This window comes from Lissotriton vulgaris, chromosome 2_1, assembly GCF_964263255.1.
Source record: "Lissotriton vulgaris chromosome 2_1, aLisVul1.2, whole genome shotgun sequence".
Lineage (NCBI taxonomy): Eukaryota > Metazoa > Chordata > Amphibia > Caudata > Salamandridae > Lissotriton > Lissotriton vulgaris.
In genome coordinates, this window is record NC_141687.1 from 882,278,269 (window position 1) to 882,298,702 (window position 20,434).

The 20,434-nt window shown below is 45.2% G+C and overlaps 1 protein-coding gene across 3 annotated transcripts in view; it reads right to left on the bottom strand.

The window, feature by feature from the left end:
• SRRM1 (serine and arginine repetitive matrix 1) overlaps window positions 1-20,434 on the bottom strand; it is a 605,541-nt gene that overhangs the window by 338,634 nt on the left and 246,473 nt on the right. For all 3 annotated transcript variants that reach the window (XM_086956396.1, XM_086956395.1, XM_086956397.1), the window contains exon 12: window positions 12,981-13,116. In XM_086956396.1, coding sequence (XP_086812522.1) covers window positions 12,981-13,116 — 136 coding nt within the window. The remainder of the gene's footprint in view (window positions 1-12,980; window positions 13,117-20,434) is intronic.

The following is a 20,434-nucleotide window of genomic DNA, read 5'->3' on the forward strand; positions in this document are numbered from 1 at the left end:
GTGCCTGTTAGGAACCGTAACGTACATGCGCACATCCATGGTCAGGCAACGCCAACGACCTAGCATACTTCATGCGCGCGCCGCACTACACGGAAGCGTGAAGAACTAAGCGCGTTCGCACGTCCTAGCAAGCATTCACTATCGCTTGGACGTAGACGCACAAAACCGGCAGGGAAAGTTAAGCCATCACATGAAAGGTTAGTGATAACGAAGAGTGCTCGTCATTTCAATTGTGTCGCTACCTGCGATATGAGGAATTCCAGTGTGTGTGTGTGTGTGTGTGTGTGTGTGTGTGTGTGTATGCGCGGCGGCGGGGGGTTCTGAATGTGTGTGTGTGCATGCCTGTGTGTCTGCTTACAAGAAGCCATGGGAGACAGGAAGCGCGAGCGACCTGATCCGTTTACGCGCGCCTGCACATCTATTGTCGCCTGTCCCCCTTGGCTCCGTGTAAGCAGAAATGATTACAATAGAGTCTCGCAGCAACGATCACTTCGCGATCGGTTCGCAGTGCGAGACCTAAAAAGGAAGTGAGGATTACATTCACATACATGCACTTAAAAATAAGTACATGTATTATCACAGTGACTACAGGATGTATTCACCTACTTAATGTTTAACAAAAAATGTTTTGGTCTATGGGGTTGGTCTATGCCAAGTACAGTGGACAGAGATTATCTTATAAAAATACACTGAAACTCTAGTTGTATGTGTTTTGGTCAGGCAGACATATCTTCAAATGCCTAAAATAATTGATTAATAATCACTCATTCATGATCTATGGATGTTTGCCATTGTACAAAGTCATATGACCATTTCACGGGCTGAGAGGAGTTCAGATTGTGAGGGGTATTTGTTCTCTTTTTTATATGGAAAAATTACTTTGCTTCTCGAGCTCACAAAGCATTTTCAGCAATAGAGGCATGCCACATGCACCTCTGGTGCCAGGAGGGCTAGGGTGACAATTCAACCAAATGTAAGACACACCTGTCTGGCAGTTTAGTGGAGCAGATTTATTCATGTCACTTGCTATTCTGCAGTAACTCCCGTCATAATCCAGGTGAACCTTTGAAAGAGCAGCGAGGATGAAACAGACTGGTAACATATCAGGGACGCACACATATACAAATTTGAGGGGCTTGGACATATACAATCGCACCTAACCTTTGCCTGGCCAAGTGGGGTTAGGCAGTCAGCCACATGTTAGCCATAGTTCTGACAGGCTGGTAGCTTAGAGTAAGTCACATGTCAAATACGCTTTTTAACAACAGGACATTTTTAGTCCGTAAATGTTTCTACCCTCTGTGTATCTCTCTCCTCTGCTATCTTTAGCGCCTGACAGCCTTCGCTTGCCGTTAATACCTGCTGTCACTGCTGTCCCTATCTAGATCCTAAATGTCTTTGCTGCTAGTCTCTTAGCATTGGACTGTCTTTGCTGCCGCTCTATAATGCCTGACTATCTCTGCTGCCTGACTCTCACTACTTCAGCATCTTTGCTCCCCTGTTTAACCTCGGACTGCTTTTCAGTTCGCCTTTTGCTCTGTCTCACGTGCACAATTACAGCCCCGTGAACCCGTAGCCTGTGTCTCTGCTGACCATCTCTAGCCCTTACTATCTCTAGCCCCTCACTCTTCGCTCTGTAGGTCTTAATGGAAACTGGTAGTCATGGGATAATAACCCTGCTTATTTATGTTGTGGCTTGCAGTAACACTGTTGCCCTGTGTGGCTTCATTGGAAATCGCTTTCCTAGCACAGTTACCAGCTATTGTTTATTTTAGTTAGGCAATCATTTTTCCAAATGCATGTGCTTTCCTTTACGAGCTGGTAACTTTCAAAGCTGCTGAAGAAAAACTGTACTGCTTTAAATGCTTCAGGGTGTGTAATTATCCAATAGTAAACAGGGAATCATTCTTTTAAAGCCAATTATTCCACACCGTTTGTAGCCAAATTAATTGACAAATATACCAATTAACTATTAATAAGTACCAATACAATACACACTTCACAACAGCTCAAGACACTATTTGTGGTAACTGAGCACTTAGAAATACATACTACATAACAAATAGCATATTAAACCCCAGAGCAATAGATCAGCGCCTTGAGAACCTCACGGGTTAGTAGTGCACTCTAAAAATCTCTGATTTGTATATTTTGTTCATTTAAATATTCCAGTTTTATCAGGATGTATTATTGTGGTTAAAATTAAGTCAATTTCTAAATGGTTGGGAAGACCATAATTTTGAACAAGCATTGGCATAGCCAATAGGTCTCGCTTTTGGGACCATATAAGTTTTTAGCCATGCAATACTTGAAGTTGTTGCACCAAGGATAGTGGCTAAAGAATTATAAGGTCCCAAAGGCGAGACCTATTGGCTATGCACAGACTTAGACCCTCCAACAGAATCCGGGAACAGATTCATACAGGTGGTAGTGGATCATGCCACCATGTACCCTGAAGCTATACCCCTTAGGACTGTCACTGCTCCCACAGTTGCCAGAGCCCTTTATAGTATTTTTACAAGAGTGGGTGTCCATAAGAAGGTGGTGTCAGACCTTGAGGCAATGTGGAATGAATGGGGTGTAACTTACAAGTTACCTACCCCATATCACCCACAAACCAATGGTTTAGTTGAGAGATTCAACAAAATCGCAAAGGTACTAACATGCGACTTCCTGGCCTGGGTCCAAGACATCCAACTGTGCACCCCTGCTTCCAGGATCCTCAAGAACAGTTGTTGGGAGCTCCCTGACTTGTCTTCAATCCACTTCTGCAGCCCGTTTTTAGGTGCCCCACCATTTTTTCCTATGGTGAGGCACTAAAAGCTACCAACCCGTCCAGCACCTCTGCATCGGGACAACCCTGGGCAGGTAAACTCAAACTGCTGGTGGTACTTTGCACCTAGGCCTCCACGCCTTAATTCCTAAAGGGGACCCCCAAGATTTGTTTGAAATTCTCTGTATGCAGTATATGATTCTTTATCCATAGTACAGCACTACTTTGTGAAAAAGCATTTAAGTGACTTTTTACTTACTTTACCTAATTATAAAGTTCTTGGTGTTAAAATAAATATGAAAATACCGGTTATTTTTCTAAAAACAGTCTAGAGTTTCTTCTCGAGTGTGTGCCTCATTTATTGACTGTGTATTCAACAAATGCTTAACACTACCCTCTGATCAGCCTAAACTGCTTGCCCACACTACCACAAAAAAAGAGCATTTGGTATTTTTAATTTAAGCCCTGAAAAAACAATAAGGGTTGTCTGGACTTTCTATATAGTATACCTCGTTTTGGAACACTACATAAAAAGCCAGCTGCCTACAGACACCATCTCACTAACTCCTGCATTTATTCCCACTGGGCACAATTGTGGCGTGAAATGAGTCCTGAAGAGCTGGCTTTGCAATTCTCTTGCCTGCTTGTCCATCTTTTTGCTCTCTCTATCAGGCATTGGGGCATCGCCTATGGCTTGAACAGAAGCTCTATTGTAGGAAGTGTGCACGATCAGGTAGTCAGGCAGAACATGGCCCCTAATGTATGGTGTCACTGGAGGAGAGGTTATATTTCACCACTGGTGTTACTAACCTGGTTCCTTGAATCTCTGGCGGCTCAAGTCTGCCCGAGAGTTTAACATGGGCAGATCTCGCACAGTTCACTTCAACTCTGACAATGTCATGACGGGAAACTAATAGTTTCTTACTAGTCTGTTTAGTTTTGCAGCTTGAAGACTTTCTGGATTCACTATGCTGTGCATTATTCTGCGGTCCAGTGGTTGGGTCCGGAATCGTAGTATTTTTTTTCTCTTTTTTTTCTGTGGCCGATGTGAGCGTCGACATACCACCATCTGGTGTCCTTCTGTGACGCCAGCGCACTTTTTACAGAAGCTCCCACCTTTTGGTGCCATCTTCGGATTCTTTTTTTCTTCTCTTGTGCTATTCTTGTTTTTCCTCTTTTCTCAAAGTCTTTTTCCATTTTTAATCTCTCTCCTCCGGTCTCATCTTTCTGGCAGAGGTGGGTGAATTTGCTTGTGAATCATGAAAGTCTTCAAGCTGCACAACTACATCGACAGGTATGAAACTATTCGTTTTGCAGCATGAATCTTTCTGGATTCACTATGCTCTGCATAGACTTTGTAGCTGTTTGCTAGGTTTGTGGCGGCTGGGTGGAAGATGAGCGTTGGTTGTTGAATATATGTTTAAGCACCTTTGTCTTACTTGTGCTTCCTTGTTACTCTGTATATCCACGCAGTAGTGCTTAGTGAAAGTGTGTACTGAAGCCCATTTTGCCGCCAGGCAAATGTCTTGGATGGGTGTGTTTGCCAGGAAGGCTATTGTTGCTCCCTTTTTCCTGGTAGAGTGGGTTTGTGCCGCTCGTTGTAGTTCTTGACCTGCCTGCTTGTGGCAGAATTGCATTGTCTGTGCGATCCATCATGCAATGGTCCTTTTTGTTACCGGTCTTCCCAAGAAGCTGCTTGCGAAAGACACAAAGAAATGCTTTGTTTTCCTACAATCTTTAGTTCTGTGCATTGCTCTTTCTGCACTTGAGGATGGTTTCTGGAAGAAACTTGATATCTGTATCGTCTGGCTTAAGTGGAACATTGACACCACCTTTGGCATAAAGTGTGGGTCCGCTCTCATTACCACCCTGTCATTGTGAATTTGAATGTAAGGTTCTTTTAGTGTTAGCGCTTGCAGTTTGCTTACTCTGCGTAGCGAGGTGATTGCTACCAGAAAGGCTGTTTTTATGGTGAGCATATGTAGAGAGGCCTTGTGAATGGGTTTGAAGGGCTCCTTCATAAGTTGCACGAGAACTACATTGAGGTTCAAAGCTGGTGGTGGTACACTTTTTGGGGGGTGATTCTTTTGGCACCTTCCAGGAATCTTTTAACCACCTGGGATGTCTGTCTGCTTCCACATTTTCCTTCCCTGGTAGATGTATCGCCAGGAGGTCTATTTGTAGTAGCATGGTCCACTTCCATATCTCTTGCGCTAGGCTTGATAGCGCCACATATTGAGTACCTCCCTGCTTGTTGAAGTAGAACATCGTTGTGGTGTTGTCGGTGTGTATCAACACCCTCTGTCCGTACAGTTGTCACTGGAAGGTTTTTAGGGCAAGGAACACTGTCTTTAGTTTCAGGTAGATGATGTGTCTGGTTGCATCTGTTTGTGTCCACAAACCCCTCAGTTTGAGCCGACTCATGTGCTCCCCCCCCCATATCCCCTTTGGGATGGGTCCGCTGTGATGGTCACTGTTGGAGTTGGTGGTGTAAATGGTTTCCCCGTTATGATGTTCTTTTTGTCCCACCATGTGATCTCCTCTTGCACTGCGTGCGTTACAACCTCTAGATCCTCCCAACTCCCTGTTGCCTGTGACCATTGCTGCTGTAGTCATTCCTGGAATGGTCTCAAGTGGAGTCGGATATTGGGGACTAGGTGTATGCAGGGCGAGATCATCCCATGAGTTTGCTCACTGTCCTCACTGTCAGATGTTGACCCTTCCGGTAGTGACATGTCTCCTTTAGCAGTGCGAAGGTTCCCTCCTCGCTGGGGAACACCCTGCCCTTAATGATGTTGATCTGTGCGCCCAGGAAGATCTTTACCTGTTCCAGTTCTATTGAGGACTTCCCCCAGTGTATCGAGAACCCTAGTACTGTCAGTGTGTACGTGACCCGCTGAGCATGTAGTTTGCATTGGTTGTAGGAATTGGCCTTTACGAACCAGTTGTCTAGGTAGGGATATACATGTATTCCCTGCCTTTGTAAGTGCACCGCTACAACAGCTAGGCATTTTGTGAAGACCCTTGTTGCGGATTTTAGTCCAAAGGCTAGGGCCGTGAACTGGTAGTGCACTCTGTTGATGGAAAATCTCAGTAGAGGTTTGTGTTTTCGGTTCTTGGGAATGTGTAGGTAGGCATCCTGGAGGTCTATAGTGGACATAAAATCCCCGTCCCTTATTTGTGGTGTAACTTCTTGTAGGGACGTTATCTTGAATTTTTGAGTTTTTATGTATTGGTTTAGGAACCGTAGGTCCAGGATGGGCCTTAACGTTTCGTCCACTTTTGGTACGAGGAAGTAGTTGGAATACACTTCCTTGTTTCTTTCTTTGAATGACACTGTTTCTATTGCCTCCTTGTGGAAGAGTTCTTGTGCTTCCTGCAGGAGGAGCGCAAGCTGTTTTGCTGAGCACATTTTGTTGGTTGGCCTCCTGTTTGGTGGCCTTTTTTCAGTTCTATACAGTATCCAAACTGTATGATGTTCAGTATCCATTTGTCAGTTATTTTCATCCACTCCCGGAAGAAGTGTCTTAGTCTGCCTCCTACCGTTGTGTGTGCCTAATTGTTTTTTGGGTCCTCTGGTATGCCACCCCCACAGAGATGTTGTGTGGGTGTGCACGTTCGATACAGCGGAGCCACTTTGAGGTGGGTTGCTGCCCCCTCTTCTTGTTTGTCGCCGTCCATTCGGTCGCCCTCGAAAGGACTGGCCCCTAGGTTGGTATTGCCAGTTTTGCTGTTGCTGACCTTGCTGCGCCTGGTTGTTACCCTGGTAAGTTTGCTGGAAGGTCTGGTGCAACGTTCCTGGCTGGTTTCCCCGTCTGCCGTTCGGCCTCCTTGAAGGAGCCTCTTTTCATTCTTCTGAACTGCAGCGCTCCCATGGACCTCTCAGTTTCCTTATCCTTTTTGAGCTATGTCAGCTTCTCATCCACTGGTGTGCCGAACAGTTGCTCCCCATTGAAGGGTGTGTTCAGATATTCTTCTGGACTTCTGGCTTGAAACGTGAAATCCTCAGCCAGGCATGCCTCCTCTCTGTCACTCCAATAATCATAAGCCAGCTGGATGTGTTTGCCTCATCCAGGGGCGATTTTAGGTAGGTGTTGGCCATGTTCTTGCCTTCCTTCACCAGACGTGGGGTACAGTTCCGGGAGATGTTTGAGCTGCTGTCCGACCTCCTCCCAATGTTGGTACGTATATCTGTTTATTAGGGCATTAGAGTTTGCAATGCACCAGTGAATTGCTGCATTCCTTTCTATTTTCCTCCCTGTGAGGTCTATCCTCTTACTCTCTTTGTCTGGAGGTGGCCCAGAGTTTGTGGGAATGTAGGCCCTCTTTCTGGCTGTTGCTGTAATAATAGAGTCCGCTGGCACGGATCCCTGGATACATGATGGGTCCTTTGAGGAATGCTTATATTTCTTCTATGTTCTAGGGGTGACCGACCTGCAGGTTGATGGCTCCTTGAAAGCTTCCCTGGTCCAGTACACTTGGAAGCATGGGTAGGAATTGGCTCCTAGTTTGAGTGGGGAGCAGAGTCTTTGGTTTCTCTTCCTCCAATGTTACCCCATAAGTTGCTGCAGCATTCTTGATGACCATGTTGTAGATGCTAATGTCGTCTGGGGGCGAAGGCCTCGATGGATATGATTCTACAGCTTCTTCTGGGCTTTCGGCGTCGAGGTCCTGCCAACCCAGGTCCTGCGTCACCGAGGAAGTCGATTCCAAGTTCATTTCTCGATCTTCCTTGCCTTCTTCCTCGTAATAATACAGACCCTCAACGTCCTGTTCTGCTGGCTCTGGAGTTTTCGGTTGATCGGCGTCGTCAAACTCCTCTTCGACTTCTGCTTCAACAACAGTCGAGGGCTTTGAAGGGATGGTGTATCTGCTCATCCGTTCGTCAAAATCCTTTCTCTGAAGCATACTGTCCATTTTGGCCTTGAGCCTTCTTTTCTTCCTCTCCATTTCGGCCGCTTGCTCGGCGCCGAGAGTTTCAGCGTTTCTCTTCGATGTCGTCGATGTTGACGTTGAAATCACCTTTGGGTCTTTTTCCTTCTGTGCCGAGCGCGCCTTTACGGGGGCGTGCTTCAAAGACCTAGGTTTTTCTTGAGCTTTCGCCGTCTGGGAGTCCATTTAGAAGGATCCGCTGGGCTGTTTATCCGTGGACGCAGCTGTGGCTGTCGATTGCTTCGACGCCAGTGCTCCTTTAGAGGACTTTGGCTCAGTTTTTCGAGAGTGTCGGGCTCTTTGGGGTCAACGGCTCTTACCACCTTTGTCGACTTCTTATGGGTCTCTGCGACCGTGTTGTCCTTTGGTCCCCCGGCGATGTTGTCCTCTTCTCCACTGGAGAGGCCCAAGTCCCGGAGAGACGGGGGTTGTCCTTGCCCCTGCATGTTGTAGTTTGCTATCCTCTGCCTCTCCCTCACTCTGAGGGTCTTGGGGATGAAAGCCGAGCAGGCGTTGCAATCCTTGCTTTCGTGGTCGATTGGCAGGCAGAGGTTGCAGACCGGATGCTGGTCTTTCTGCATGTACTTGTGGTGGCAATTACCGAAACATTTGAATGGGGTTTTGCCCATATCTGCGCTCAGGGGGCCCCCTGTGTGCGCATTCTCCGTTGGATGTGAAAGTTCTTTATCTTTCTCTCCTTCTTAGTCGTCCCAGCTCTGTGTTCCTGGTCGTGAGATGAAAACTCCAACTTTTTGGTGGTTTTCTGGTTGATTTTTTTCCTTTTCTTTCCAAAAACTCTGCAACTCCTTGGTGACGATCCAGACCCAACAGCGGAAAAAAGAATCTGAAGATGGCACCCAAAGGTGGGAGCTTCCGGAGGTGGGACGTCGACGCCCACCTGTACCACGAAAAAAAAAATACTATGATTCCAGACCCAACCACTAGACCGTGGAAAAATGCACAGCATAGTGAATCCAGAAAGATTCAGGCTGCAAAAATAATCTACCTTACGGTGGACACAAACATCCACCTTAAGGAAGGTGACTGCACTCTGGATAACCTTATGGTAGGCTGGGGTATTATCTGGGAGAAATGCCATGACTGGGGAATGGCAAAGGTTTAGGTCTAAATCGTAGTCATACCAAGGGTAGTCTATGGGCTGTGGCTTAGAAGATGTGTCATAGGTGGTTGTAGCCAAAAGTGTTCCTGGGTCATTAGTGAAGTGTGTAGATTCCTCTGGTGACTGTGGAGAAGGCGGTGGAAATGGTGTTTGTGGTGGTGTAAGAGGCGGCAGTGGAAGTGGAGCATATGCTCCCTAGCTCAAGTTTTCTTGGGGATGTAAGCCTGGGTGGGCCTCTGCTGCAGGATCCTTTTCAAATGCCAGCCTCCTCTTTTGAGGCAGAATCTCTGTGGATTTCGACAGAGGTGGCTTCACTGAAATACTCACAAATAGCAAGGTGGGTAAAGAAGTGCTTCTGTCTCGTGTTGATCTCCTCCAGTAGTCTTTGGTGGACTGGCTGCGCAGAGTCTTTGGAGCAGATCGTCAAGGGTGTTCTCACATCTTTGATGGCCTTAGGAGTCGTCCCCTAGGCACTGATGCAGAAGCGGAATATGGCTTGTTGGTGGTCTTGGGACTCAAATCAGAGATGGCTTGAGAAACGTAGTATAGTCTTTTTTGGATCCTAGGACTTTGTTTGATGACACTCGCAGGCTGAAGGTGGTGGTGGGGCATGGAGGTTGTTGCTCAACACCTGACTTTCCCGGGAGCAGCACTATCTCTTTAAGAGGCCTATTGGACTGCTTTGAATGGGCTTCTGCTGACAGTACTTATAACCCTGATGGAGGTCTTCAGCCAAGGGTCACTGGTCTTGGAAGGTCAAGGGACCCTTTTCTTCTTCCTGTGGGCCAGAACCACTGGAAAAGACAGCCTCTAGGCTGGATGACGGCTCATGGGGTTAATCCTCATCTTTGATGCCAAAGGTGTCATGTTGGTCAAAGATGTCAAGCGTGTCAGTGGCAGACTGCTAGAGAGGAAGTACACATGAACCTGACCATAAACTTAGGCTGACTAGTTTCACCAAGGAGAATACCAAGATATTCAACATTGGCACCTTCTACAGCTCCACAGCAATCTATCAAAACATAGACCCAACTTTCAAGATAGGTACTTACTAGTGACAATAGGTGCCCTAGTGACACAATAAAATATTGTCCTACTGCCACTAGGGAAATAATCGGAGATTCATGTTTTTTCAATTGCTATCTGCTGCCCCTACACCAGAGATAAACCACACTCTTGGTGGGATGCTCAACGAATGTATGGTTACCAAATACATTTATTCTTGAATTGGAATACACAATACTGTGTATATTTAATAAAATGAACATGGGGAAAAAGATATATATATATGGGTTGAACAAAGGTCTGTTAATGAACTTTGAAAAAACTTTTAAGGGCTTTCAAGAAGCAGGACCGGAAATACCTAATCTCCATACACAAACATGAGTCAGAATGCTAATAACCCAGATTATATTCACATCAATCTGTGGGATAACAAAATGACAGACAAGCTGACAACAGAAAACAGCGACTCGGAGAGAGAGTTTCTGGATCTATACGTTGTAATGTTATCACTCCATCTTCAATTCAGTTGAATAGTTACACAATTTCTTAAAAGGCAGTGGGTCTTGACAATAGTGTAACCGGCAATACCTTCATTTTAGTCCAGTTGTGTTGTATTAAGACAATTCTATCATAATGGACTGTCTAGTGTCCTCCTCCATAACCTTCTCACACCTATTGCTTTGCATGGATAGACGTTTTCCTGTTTATTCACATGCCATCTAATCTTTTTCTCGATTTTGGCATTAAGGGCCATATGTAGGTAATCACTATTTACCGATTCTTAAATACCGGATTTCACCAATTCGGTATTTGAAAATTGGTAAACAGTATGTAGGTAAAAAATTCGGTAAATTTGACCGAATAGGTAATATTCGGTATTACCGATTCTGTAAATCCATTCATTCCTATGGGCCTGGAGGCCCATAGGAATAAATGGGAAGCCTTCACTATTATCGATTCGGTAAATAACGAATCGGTAACAGGGGGAACATATTCAAGGGTGGCAGGGTGTCGCATTCACACCCTGTTGCACCCCTGAATCGTACATTTGTGCACATGTGGCACACATACATGCCCTAAGGGCATGTATGTCTGCACTATGGCACATTTAAAAAAGCACAAAATAGCTTTTTTAAAGGTTTACGATATTTACCACCAACTTGTAGTTGGTGGTAAATAACGAATCCTTAAATAAAAAATGCACTCACCTGAGTGCCTCCTACATAGGATTTAAGGATTCGGTAATTTACCGATTCCTTAAATTACTGAATCGGTAAATTACCGAATCCTTAAATCCTGCCACCTACATTAGGAAAAGCTAAATACCGGTCGGTAACAGCAAATTTAAAGATTTTCGGCCGTTACTGACCGGTATTAAGCTACCTACATATGGCCCTAAGTTACTTGTTATTTTGATTTGGCTTGTTTGGGTTCACTATCACATTTTGTGAACCATTCACTTCTTGGTTAACTCACATACCACAACATCACTTGTACGGATAGCTCCAGCAATACAGTACCAACTTCCCATCCATACATTGTAGGATTCATTTCTAGACTATTTCCATCCAAAATAAATGTTTACAGTGATATTTTTTTTAAACTTTCTTACATTCCTTTCACAAAAGTTTTGATGTTTAAGAACATTTTGCTATAGCATAGTATATAGACACATTGATTGGCTCCATATATACTTTAACCCGATCATATCACTGAGATCAGGTACTCTGCACAGACTGACGCTTTACATGTATAGCTCATACTCTTTGCCAAGATGGCACCCACCATCTTTTAATAACGAGAAACACAATTTTTCTAGAAACAATGACTATCCAATCCTGTCCCCCTCATTTTTTTTAGTTTGATTCCAAAATCACTAAGTAATTACACCGTCTAAACAAGGTCTGATCTGTGGCATACCTACCGGGGGGCTGAGCTCAGGTTTTACTTTGAGGGTGAACTCTAAGAAGGAATGCTATTATTCATTGCAATGGGTAGTCATCCATCCCAAATAATAATCCAGTTTCCATCCACAGCAGTGCATGTTATCGGCTAGGTAGGGGAAAAAAGGAGCTTGGAGATTCAGAGACCGGTCCATGGATATCAGATGCATGGAACAGATCTGCACAGATTGATCTCAAACACTTTCCCCTCCTGCAATACAATCAACTTTCACTACTAAAGAATAAACAATAAATGATGTGCAACTCCATTTGTAAGACATATTAATACCACAATTATATTTGAAAGCCAAGAAAGCCTTTCAGCAAAAAATTACTCTATTTTACCATCATACATTTTAGGTGTATATCTTCTAACAGATTTACAAGCTTGGTAACATTACAATTTTTTAAAATATAATGCAAAATAAATGATCTATTAAGGCAAATAATATGCAAAGTATCCTTATATGAAAAATGCAATTTGTTTGAGCACTTTTCAAAAATGTTATACTTTTCTTCTACACAATCCCCTTTGGCTGCAATTCTGGAGATGGTTTGTTACATCAAACCAACCAACAGTCAGACAACATCAATTTGCATAAAATGGGATCTGCTAGCCTCCTTGTACAAGTAAGGCAAACGTAAAGCACAGAATATCCGTAAGCCTCACTTTTGCAATGAATCCAGTTGAAAACAGACAAAATTAGTTTATAACTGATTCATAATATCCACTGCCAAATTATTACCTATACAAAAATGAACGCCTTCCAAAAACGAAGCACTAAAATGTTTAGAGACAATTAACAGTGACATTAGGTGCATACTAACTTGGTGGTAGATGTTTTGTATTTTTTTTTTATGTATACTCTTTTACATGATAACTCCGTACCAGCACAACAGAAGTTTACCGCAGTGGTGCTAATGTGACAAACAAACAAAACAAAGTGGCAGGGTACACTGGGGAATTAAACACTAAACTTTGGGAAATTGGATCAGTTAAAAGAAATAAAAGCATCTAAAATGTTGTACTGGATGCTTTAAAGATTTGAAGGTTTGTGAACTGTTTTTGCTTTATTGGTGCAACAGTGTGAAGACAGTTTATATATTTTCGCAATAATTAGTGAACCAGAGCTCAATCACATGAATCACGAGAACCAATAGCATTAAGTGGTCAGTTTAAACAATAATAAAAGTAAGACACAAATACCTAGGAGAGAACTCTTTTTGACGTCTTCGTGAAGGTGATGGAGTCCTTGAGCCTGAATGACGTCTGCGACGTGCCATTTCACCATTTTTCACATTTCTTTTAGGTCTCTCTTCAGAAGAGGATGATGAACCAGAATCTTAAAATTAATAAGCACCAAATAAATATTTTTGAAAAAATTCATAAGCAGTAAACAGATGGTGATTTACAGTTGAGAATACTTAATGAACAAGCATTTGCAAAGCAATAGGTCTCGCAGTTACGCAAGTTTAAGATATTGGCATTGAAAATGACTATTTATGTTTTAAAAACGAAAGCAAAAATAAAATGCATTGTTAGTTGCAATGCCAATAGCTCAAACTCGCGTTAGTGCGAGATCTATTGCATTGCCAATGCTTGTTCTTACATGTAACATAGAACATTACCTGTCGATTTCTTAATCTTATCCTAGATAATTTATCCTAGATACTTTAAAATGGAGCTTTCCTGGGTGCAATACATTTTTCCCAAGATTGCAATTAGTATTACACCAGAAGGTTGAACTCAGATTGAAATCAATGTTCTCTCTTGGCCCTCAGCGTACATAAAACCTATTTAAAATAAATACGAAGGTGCTTGGTTTGTCAACTTGCAGGACGCTCATGGACATCGGACTAGCCATGTCTTCAGGTGCAGTATTGTTAGTGAACTATGAAAGACGAAATGACAGGTTGTTTTCTATGTGTATTATATATATTTTTTTTTAACATCTTTTTATTAGACACTCAGCAAATCAAAGACAATTAAGTACATTACAGCAGTTGTGCATAAAAATATACAATGCTTCCCAACCCCAGACAGCTTCTCCGGATGTTACAACACACTCCTACCCGATGTAAATCTAATGCAGTATGGTTGGCAGAACCGGCTCCGAGGGCATTACTATGTATGTGTATTATATTTTGATGAAAATTGATTTTCTCCATCGTAAGCTTTGAAAGTTGGATATTACATTATTGCAATTTTCTTGACAAGGTCATTCATTATCTTCCTTTGTTTGTGAACAATTGTACGAGTTACTTACCTTCGGTAACGATGTATCTGGTAGAGACGATTCTAGCCTCAGATTCCTTCACGTAGCATTATCCCCAGTCGTGAGACTGGATCCGGAAAACTTTTTGCCAAAGCATCCCTGCGCGCCGGGGGGACGGCACCACGTGACTCTGCCCTGGCGTCGTCCGAGACGTCAGCGAGGATACATAATCCCACCCCGGCTCGCCTACGTCAGTTTTCTTCAGAGAATTTTTCCGCGCCACAACGTGGAGTCACCACTAACTAAACTGTGTGAATAATGGAACAGTGTGCGAAAAACCCCGCTAAACAGAAGGGAAAGAAACAAATGGTGAGGAACAGCACCATCCAGAATAGAGCCAGGTACTGAGGCATCAAGATCTGGAATGAAAGGACAGGGCACCGCTACTGGAAAGCCATCCTGCAAACAAATAAAACAGCCTCCCTGGGGCAGAGGCAAGTGAAAAATACACAACAGACCAAGAAGTCAGCAGCCACCGCCCGGAACAGAAACGGACCCCAAAGTCAGAACGGAGAGAAATGACCATTCAACCTCAGACAATACCAGCAGGGAGAAGTCTCCCAAAAGCAGAGGTCAAGACCAGCCAAGGCACCGCAACCCCAAGGATTGCCAAAGACAGAATTGCAAGTAACAAAGGGAAGAAAAAGCACGAGCGAACCCCACACTGGAGACCAGGGTGCAGGGATGCAGAAGTGCCTATAAAAGTCAAGAATGGAGCAACAACAAGGTGAACATCCCCCGAAGGAGGGAGTAAGAAAAGGCACTCGCAAAAGACAACCACCCAGAGTCAGGCGAGTACAATAGACCAAGAGGGCCCTCGCAGAACGGGGAGGAAGGGCGGGTCGTTATGGATACTGCGGCTAGACCCGTCTCTACCAGATACATAGTTACCGAAGGTAAGTAACTCGTACATCTGATAGAGACTACTAGCCGCAGATTCCTTAACATAGAATAGATACCCTAGCCATACCCAAGAGGGAGGAGGGTCTGCTAGATGACCCCTCCAGCCTGGACAAAGCAAGGCCCCAATAGGGGATGAGTCACAGGGACAGGGAAAAACGCCCAGTCCCCCCAAGCAGAAGAGATCTCATCGCCACTAAAGAATACTATACCCAGAGAGGGTGCGTGATAACGTCAAAAAGACGGCCCACACACATCAAGCAGGGGAAAACAAGCACAAGGCGAAAGGAGGCCAGTGTCCCCCAAGCCCAACCAAGGAACCAGGGATATCCACCATAGGAGTACCGAGGAAGAAGAGCCCCCCAGAAACTCCAAGGAGAAGAGGGTAAACGCAGGCAAAGCCTTCCACCAGGAAACCCACCCAGTGGAGAGGGCAGCTGAGCCTATAACAGATGGAAGTCAACAGACAAGACAGAAATGCACCTCAGCAATGAAGGCAGGCAGGAGAAGAAGAACGTGATCTCACAAGATTCCCGCAGTACAAGAGGCAGGGTCGCCACAGAAGAGCAGGCGGGTGCGGCCAGCCACTGGAAAGCGCCACAAATTAAATGCCCAGACCACGTTGGGCTCAGAACAAGGGCAAGGCCAGAAAAATCCAGAACGACCCCTAAAAGGGAACCGTTCCGGACAGAATCGAACCACGAAGTAGTGCAATCAGCTAGAATAGAAAAGGAGAGACAAATAGGATGGGCCAAGCCGTCAACATAAGAAATTATCCCCTAAGAAACACAGAGGACCAGACCAAACCGCAGACAAAGGGCAAAACCCCCGCAGCACCACACCATGGATGGCAAGGCCAGGCTCAAGTAAGGACCAAGGGCCGCACCAGCATAATACAACACCACCAGGAAAGGTGAGGAACCCACAAGGGGGATTCCACACCCTCCCAGCATAAAACAGGGCTATACAATAGCTACAAGTACCCCACATATGGTAAGTGTGATAAAGTGCCATCTTTCTTGCATGGTATGTCCCCACTTTTTGCCGAATTGCTGATGTACTTTGACTGAGTGTGCCCTGGTTTCCTCCCAACCAGGGGCCCTGTGTTCCTTCCCTAAAACTGTGTTGAAACCTAAACCCAATTGGCATCTCTGGCCACATGTCAGGCCCTGTGACCAGAGAAGACCCCCAAGGACTGCAGCACTTATTGTGCCACCCTTAGGGGCCTTGTACCCTGACACACACACACACACACACACACACACACACACACACAATGCCTTGGCAGGCTGAGTGTCTGTGCAGAACTAAACCGAGTCGACATGGCACAAATCCCTGTTTGCCATGCCCACAAACACACTGCCCTGGCATACCGTAGTCACCCCTCTAGCTGAGTGTACTTTGCCAGTGGTGTGGGCACAGGTGCATGAGCCCTGTGCCCCTACATTACCCAGCGCCACCCCTGGGCACTGTACGCGCAATGATGCCATTAAGAGTATATGGTGTTGGGAGGTTGTCATTACTAACTCCTGCTGGAGCAACTTTAACTGGTGAGGAAGAGATCTTTTTGGAGGAATGTCTTTTGGAAGTACACGGAAACGTAGTGCGTATTCATTGCGCAGTATACTGAGCACCCAACGATCTTTTGTGATGCTGCACCACTCTGCCAGATGATGTGAAGCACTTCCTCCCACTTTAGTTGGCACGGCGCTAGAGGAAGCTCCCGCTCATTGCTTCCCTGCCGATCTGGCCATGTTAGAGTGCTGCTGCTGGTGACCACCTCTACCTCTGTTTGACTTACGGCCTTGGCACTGCGACTTGCCTTGGCTTTTGCCCTGGGACTATTGAGGGGTTTGAACCCTCTGCTGGTATCCCTTGCGCTGGTTGGGCCTGTACCGACGCTTGAACTCCTCCTCCTTATCCAAGTCGACGGCTTTGAGGGTATCGAGCTCTGCCTTCATTTTGCCCATTTCTTCATCTGTATGGGTGCCAAACAGGGAGGAGCCGGAGAACGGGAGATTCAGGATTCTCTGCTGAGCATCCGGCTTGAGAGCTGTCCGCCTCAACCAGGAGGATCTCCAGGCACAAATCCCATGGGCATATGAATGAGCAGCTAGTGTAGCACCATCCGCTGCTGTGCTGATCACTTGGTTGGCAACAAGCGACCCTTCCGTGATGACCACCTCAAAGTACTGTTGATCCTCTTTTGGCAACTTCTCTTTAATGCGCTACCAAAGAGTCCCACAAGGCCCTGTCATAGCGACCTAATAAGGCTGCTGCACAGGAGACTTTCCGTGACGACGCTGCAGACCCGCACACTTTACGTCCCCAAGAGTCCTGGGACCTACTTTCTTTATCGGGTGGGATCGATGAAGAAGCAGCTTCAGCATGAGTTTTGCTCGCTACCGCGATTATAACAGAATCCGCAGGCGGGACGGTCTTCAAGAATACAGGGTCTGTGGAGGCAGGCTTGTACTTCTTCTGAATCCTAGCCGGAGCGGCTTTAATCCCAGCTGGAGTCAGGAAAATGTCCATTACGGGCTACAGAAGTCCAGGAACAAGGGGAAGTAACGGTCGAGGCTGCTCTCTGGTGCAGAGTCTCGAAGATGGCCTTTGTTGCCACCTGAGGTGTTGACATCTCGATGTTTAGCTTCTGAGCCCCTCTCTGAAGCACATCATGGTAGGTGTTGATGTCATCTATCGAGACAGAGGGCAGTCCGATAGGGTGAGAGAATAGTCCCTCTTTGAGGATCGAGTTGAAGAAGAAGAAGAAGACCACGTAGGTGACCGTCTTATTTTACGATGGGAACTATGTCTGCGCTCCTGTGATCTGCCCCTTCGCTTCTCACGCCTGGGCGAATCAGATCTGTCCCCTTCCTGTATCAGTCTCTGTAAGGGTGACCTATGAAGAGGACTGGCATACTCCTGCATCCGCTGTGTTGCTCCTATATCCTTAATCTCTGTGCTGTGAAGGAGACCCATGACTTGGTCTGCTTGAACGCCTTTCTGGAGGGGCAGATCTTCCTGAAGGATGTCTAGATGAATGAGAGGATGAATGGCGTGACGCGGATTCTGTTACCAGAACCACCGATCCTCCTCCAGACCTCACAGAAGCGGGTCTTGACGTCGGGCGTGTGCCTCTCGACGCAGACCTGGAACTCCTTCTCGACGTCTATCTTCGGTCTGTTGTTGAACCTCACAGAAGCGGGTCTTGACGTCGGGCGTGTGCCTCTCGACGCAGACCTGGAACTCCTTCTCGACGTCTATCTTCGGTCTGTTGTTGAACCCGGTCTTGACGCCGTTACCTTGTTCCTCGATGTCGAGTCCCTTTCAGACGACACCTGAACATCCCTTCGTGTCCACGTCGAAGGAGGGGTTCTGCTCCTAGACGCCAAACGTCGTGAAGATGAAGGGCCTCTGCCCCTTGTCGCCGAGTTGACGACGGCGGAGGGCTCTTCTTCCTTGATGCCGATTCTCGCCGAGTTGACAATAGCGGAGGACTCCTGACCCTAGACAACGATGGACTGACGACGAAGGATGGGTACCCGCCCTCAACGCCGAACGTCAAGCTGACGATGGCGGGGGACTTCTATTCCTTGACGCCGATCGCCGCCGAGTTGACAATGGCGGAAGGCTTCTGCACCTTGCCGCGGATGGTCGCCGGGTTGATGACAGCAGAGGATCTTGATTCTTCGACGCCGTCGTACCTGAATGCCGATGTCTTTGACGGCGAGCCCGCCGTCGATGGCCTTTTCTTGGATAAATGACCCACCGGTAGTAGATTTTTCAGCGCCGAGCCCAACGCTGAAGTAGAAGGGCGAGGGACCTTGCTTCTGGAAGTAGATCTTGCCCTCTTGGAGCCCTTCCTAGCCGGTGACCTGCCTCTGGAAGTCTTTTCTGCCAGCCCATGACGACGTATCCTTTCTCTGTCCTTTAAAGTTCTTTTGGACAGGGTCTGGCAATGAGGACAAGCCTTGGGGTTATGCTCCTTGGGCAAACAAAGAATACAGACCTCATGAGAGTCTGACCTGGCCTCCTTTTTCCCACAAGAAGGGCAGGGGTCAAAAAGAGAAGGCATTCTGAGTGGATAAAATGCCCAAAAACTGTCAAAAAAGACAAACTTACTTCAAGAGATGAAAGACAAGTAAAGAAATTTTTAAAAAATGAAGCTTATTTCTGACTAAAATCTGAAATAAGTGGAGCTGTGTAACCAGGATCCTTCCTGAAGGAGCCGGAAAGAACAACTAACCTGTCACCCCTGAGGCATGATGGAAAGCTGGGGGTCATGACAGCCTTAAAGGCACAGTGCCAGTTCATCTCTATTGCTATGAGTTAGCTTTTCAGCCTTTTTAGGCTGTTTCTGCAATGCAGCCTGGGAGACGTATATGCTTTCAGTCCTATCTGAGAGTTTGTGCTGATTGCCAAGCATTAAAACCGTTTTAAAACATGTTCTGCTATTGTGTTTCCATTTCTAATGTATATGTATATAATGGGGAGTCCTTACAGCATTATTCAGCTCTAGTGTCTGTAAGGCTGCATTTGATATATATATATATATATATATATAGATATAGATATAGATATATATATATATATAGATATATATATTCACTGAAAAAACCATAGGTTATAGACCATATATAGTTAGGAATTAGCATTTACAAAACCTTAATTTGCTCGCACAAAACCATAGAAATTCGCATATATAGTTAGTTGCAATAACTATATATCGCGCACCTGCAATCCACTGCTGATGATGTCACATATTACATCATTCATGACATGGTCAGTGACATCACTGATGACATCTTCCAGTGTTTTGTATGTTTCTGTAAAGTTAAAATATGTCTTACATATTGAAGAATGAGTGTATGTATAAGTGTCTGGATGAAGGATTTAGTAGGTGCATGACTGACTGTATGAGAGAGTGATTAAATGTGTTTCACTGTGTGCATGGGTTAGTGACTAAACTGTCTTAATTTGTGCATCATTATGTCTGTTGTTCTGTAAACTGCTGCATGTGTTAATCAGTAGCTATATGAGTAACTATATGGGTTATTGATTGATTGCCCAAGTATTTGTATGGGAGACTGAGTATGTGTGTGGGTGGCTGGGAGGTGTATGACTCTGTGCATAGATTTGTGAGCAGTTGATTCACTAGATGTATGGGTTCAAACGTGCATGTGGAAACAGCTGTATGGGCAGTTGACTGTGTGCATGAGTGTATTGGTGAGTGAATGGATATCTCAGTATTACATATCAAAGTAAGTACATATGTAAAACACAGTACATGTGAGAGTTGACATATATAAATAACTGAGCATAAGAGCCAGTGAATGTGAGAGTGGCTTTATGAATCATTGTGAACTTGTATCAGAGATTGTATAAGAGAGCAAATATGTGTTAGAGTATGTTTGAATTAGTAAGGTGTGTATAACTGTATAGTTGAGGAAATGGAGGAGTGATTGATTCTTTTCATGACTGA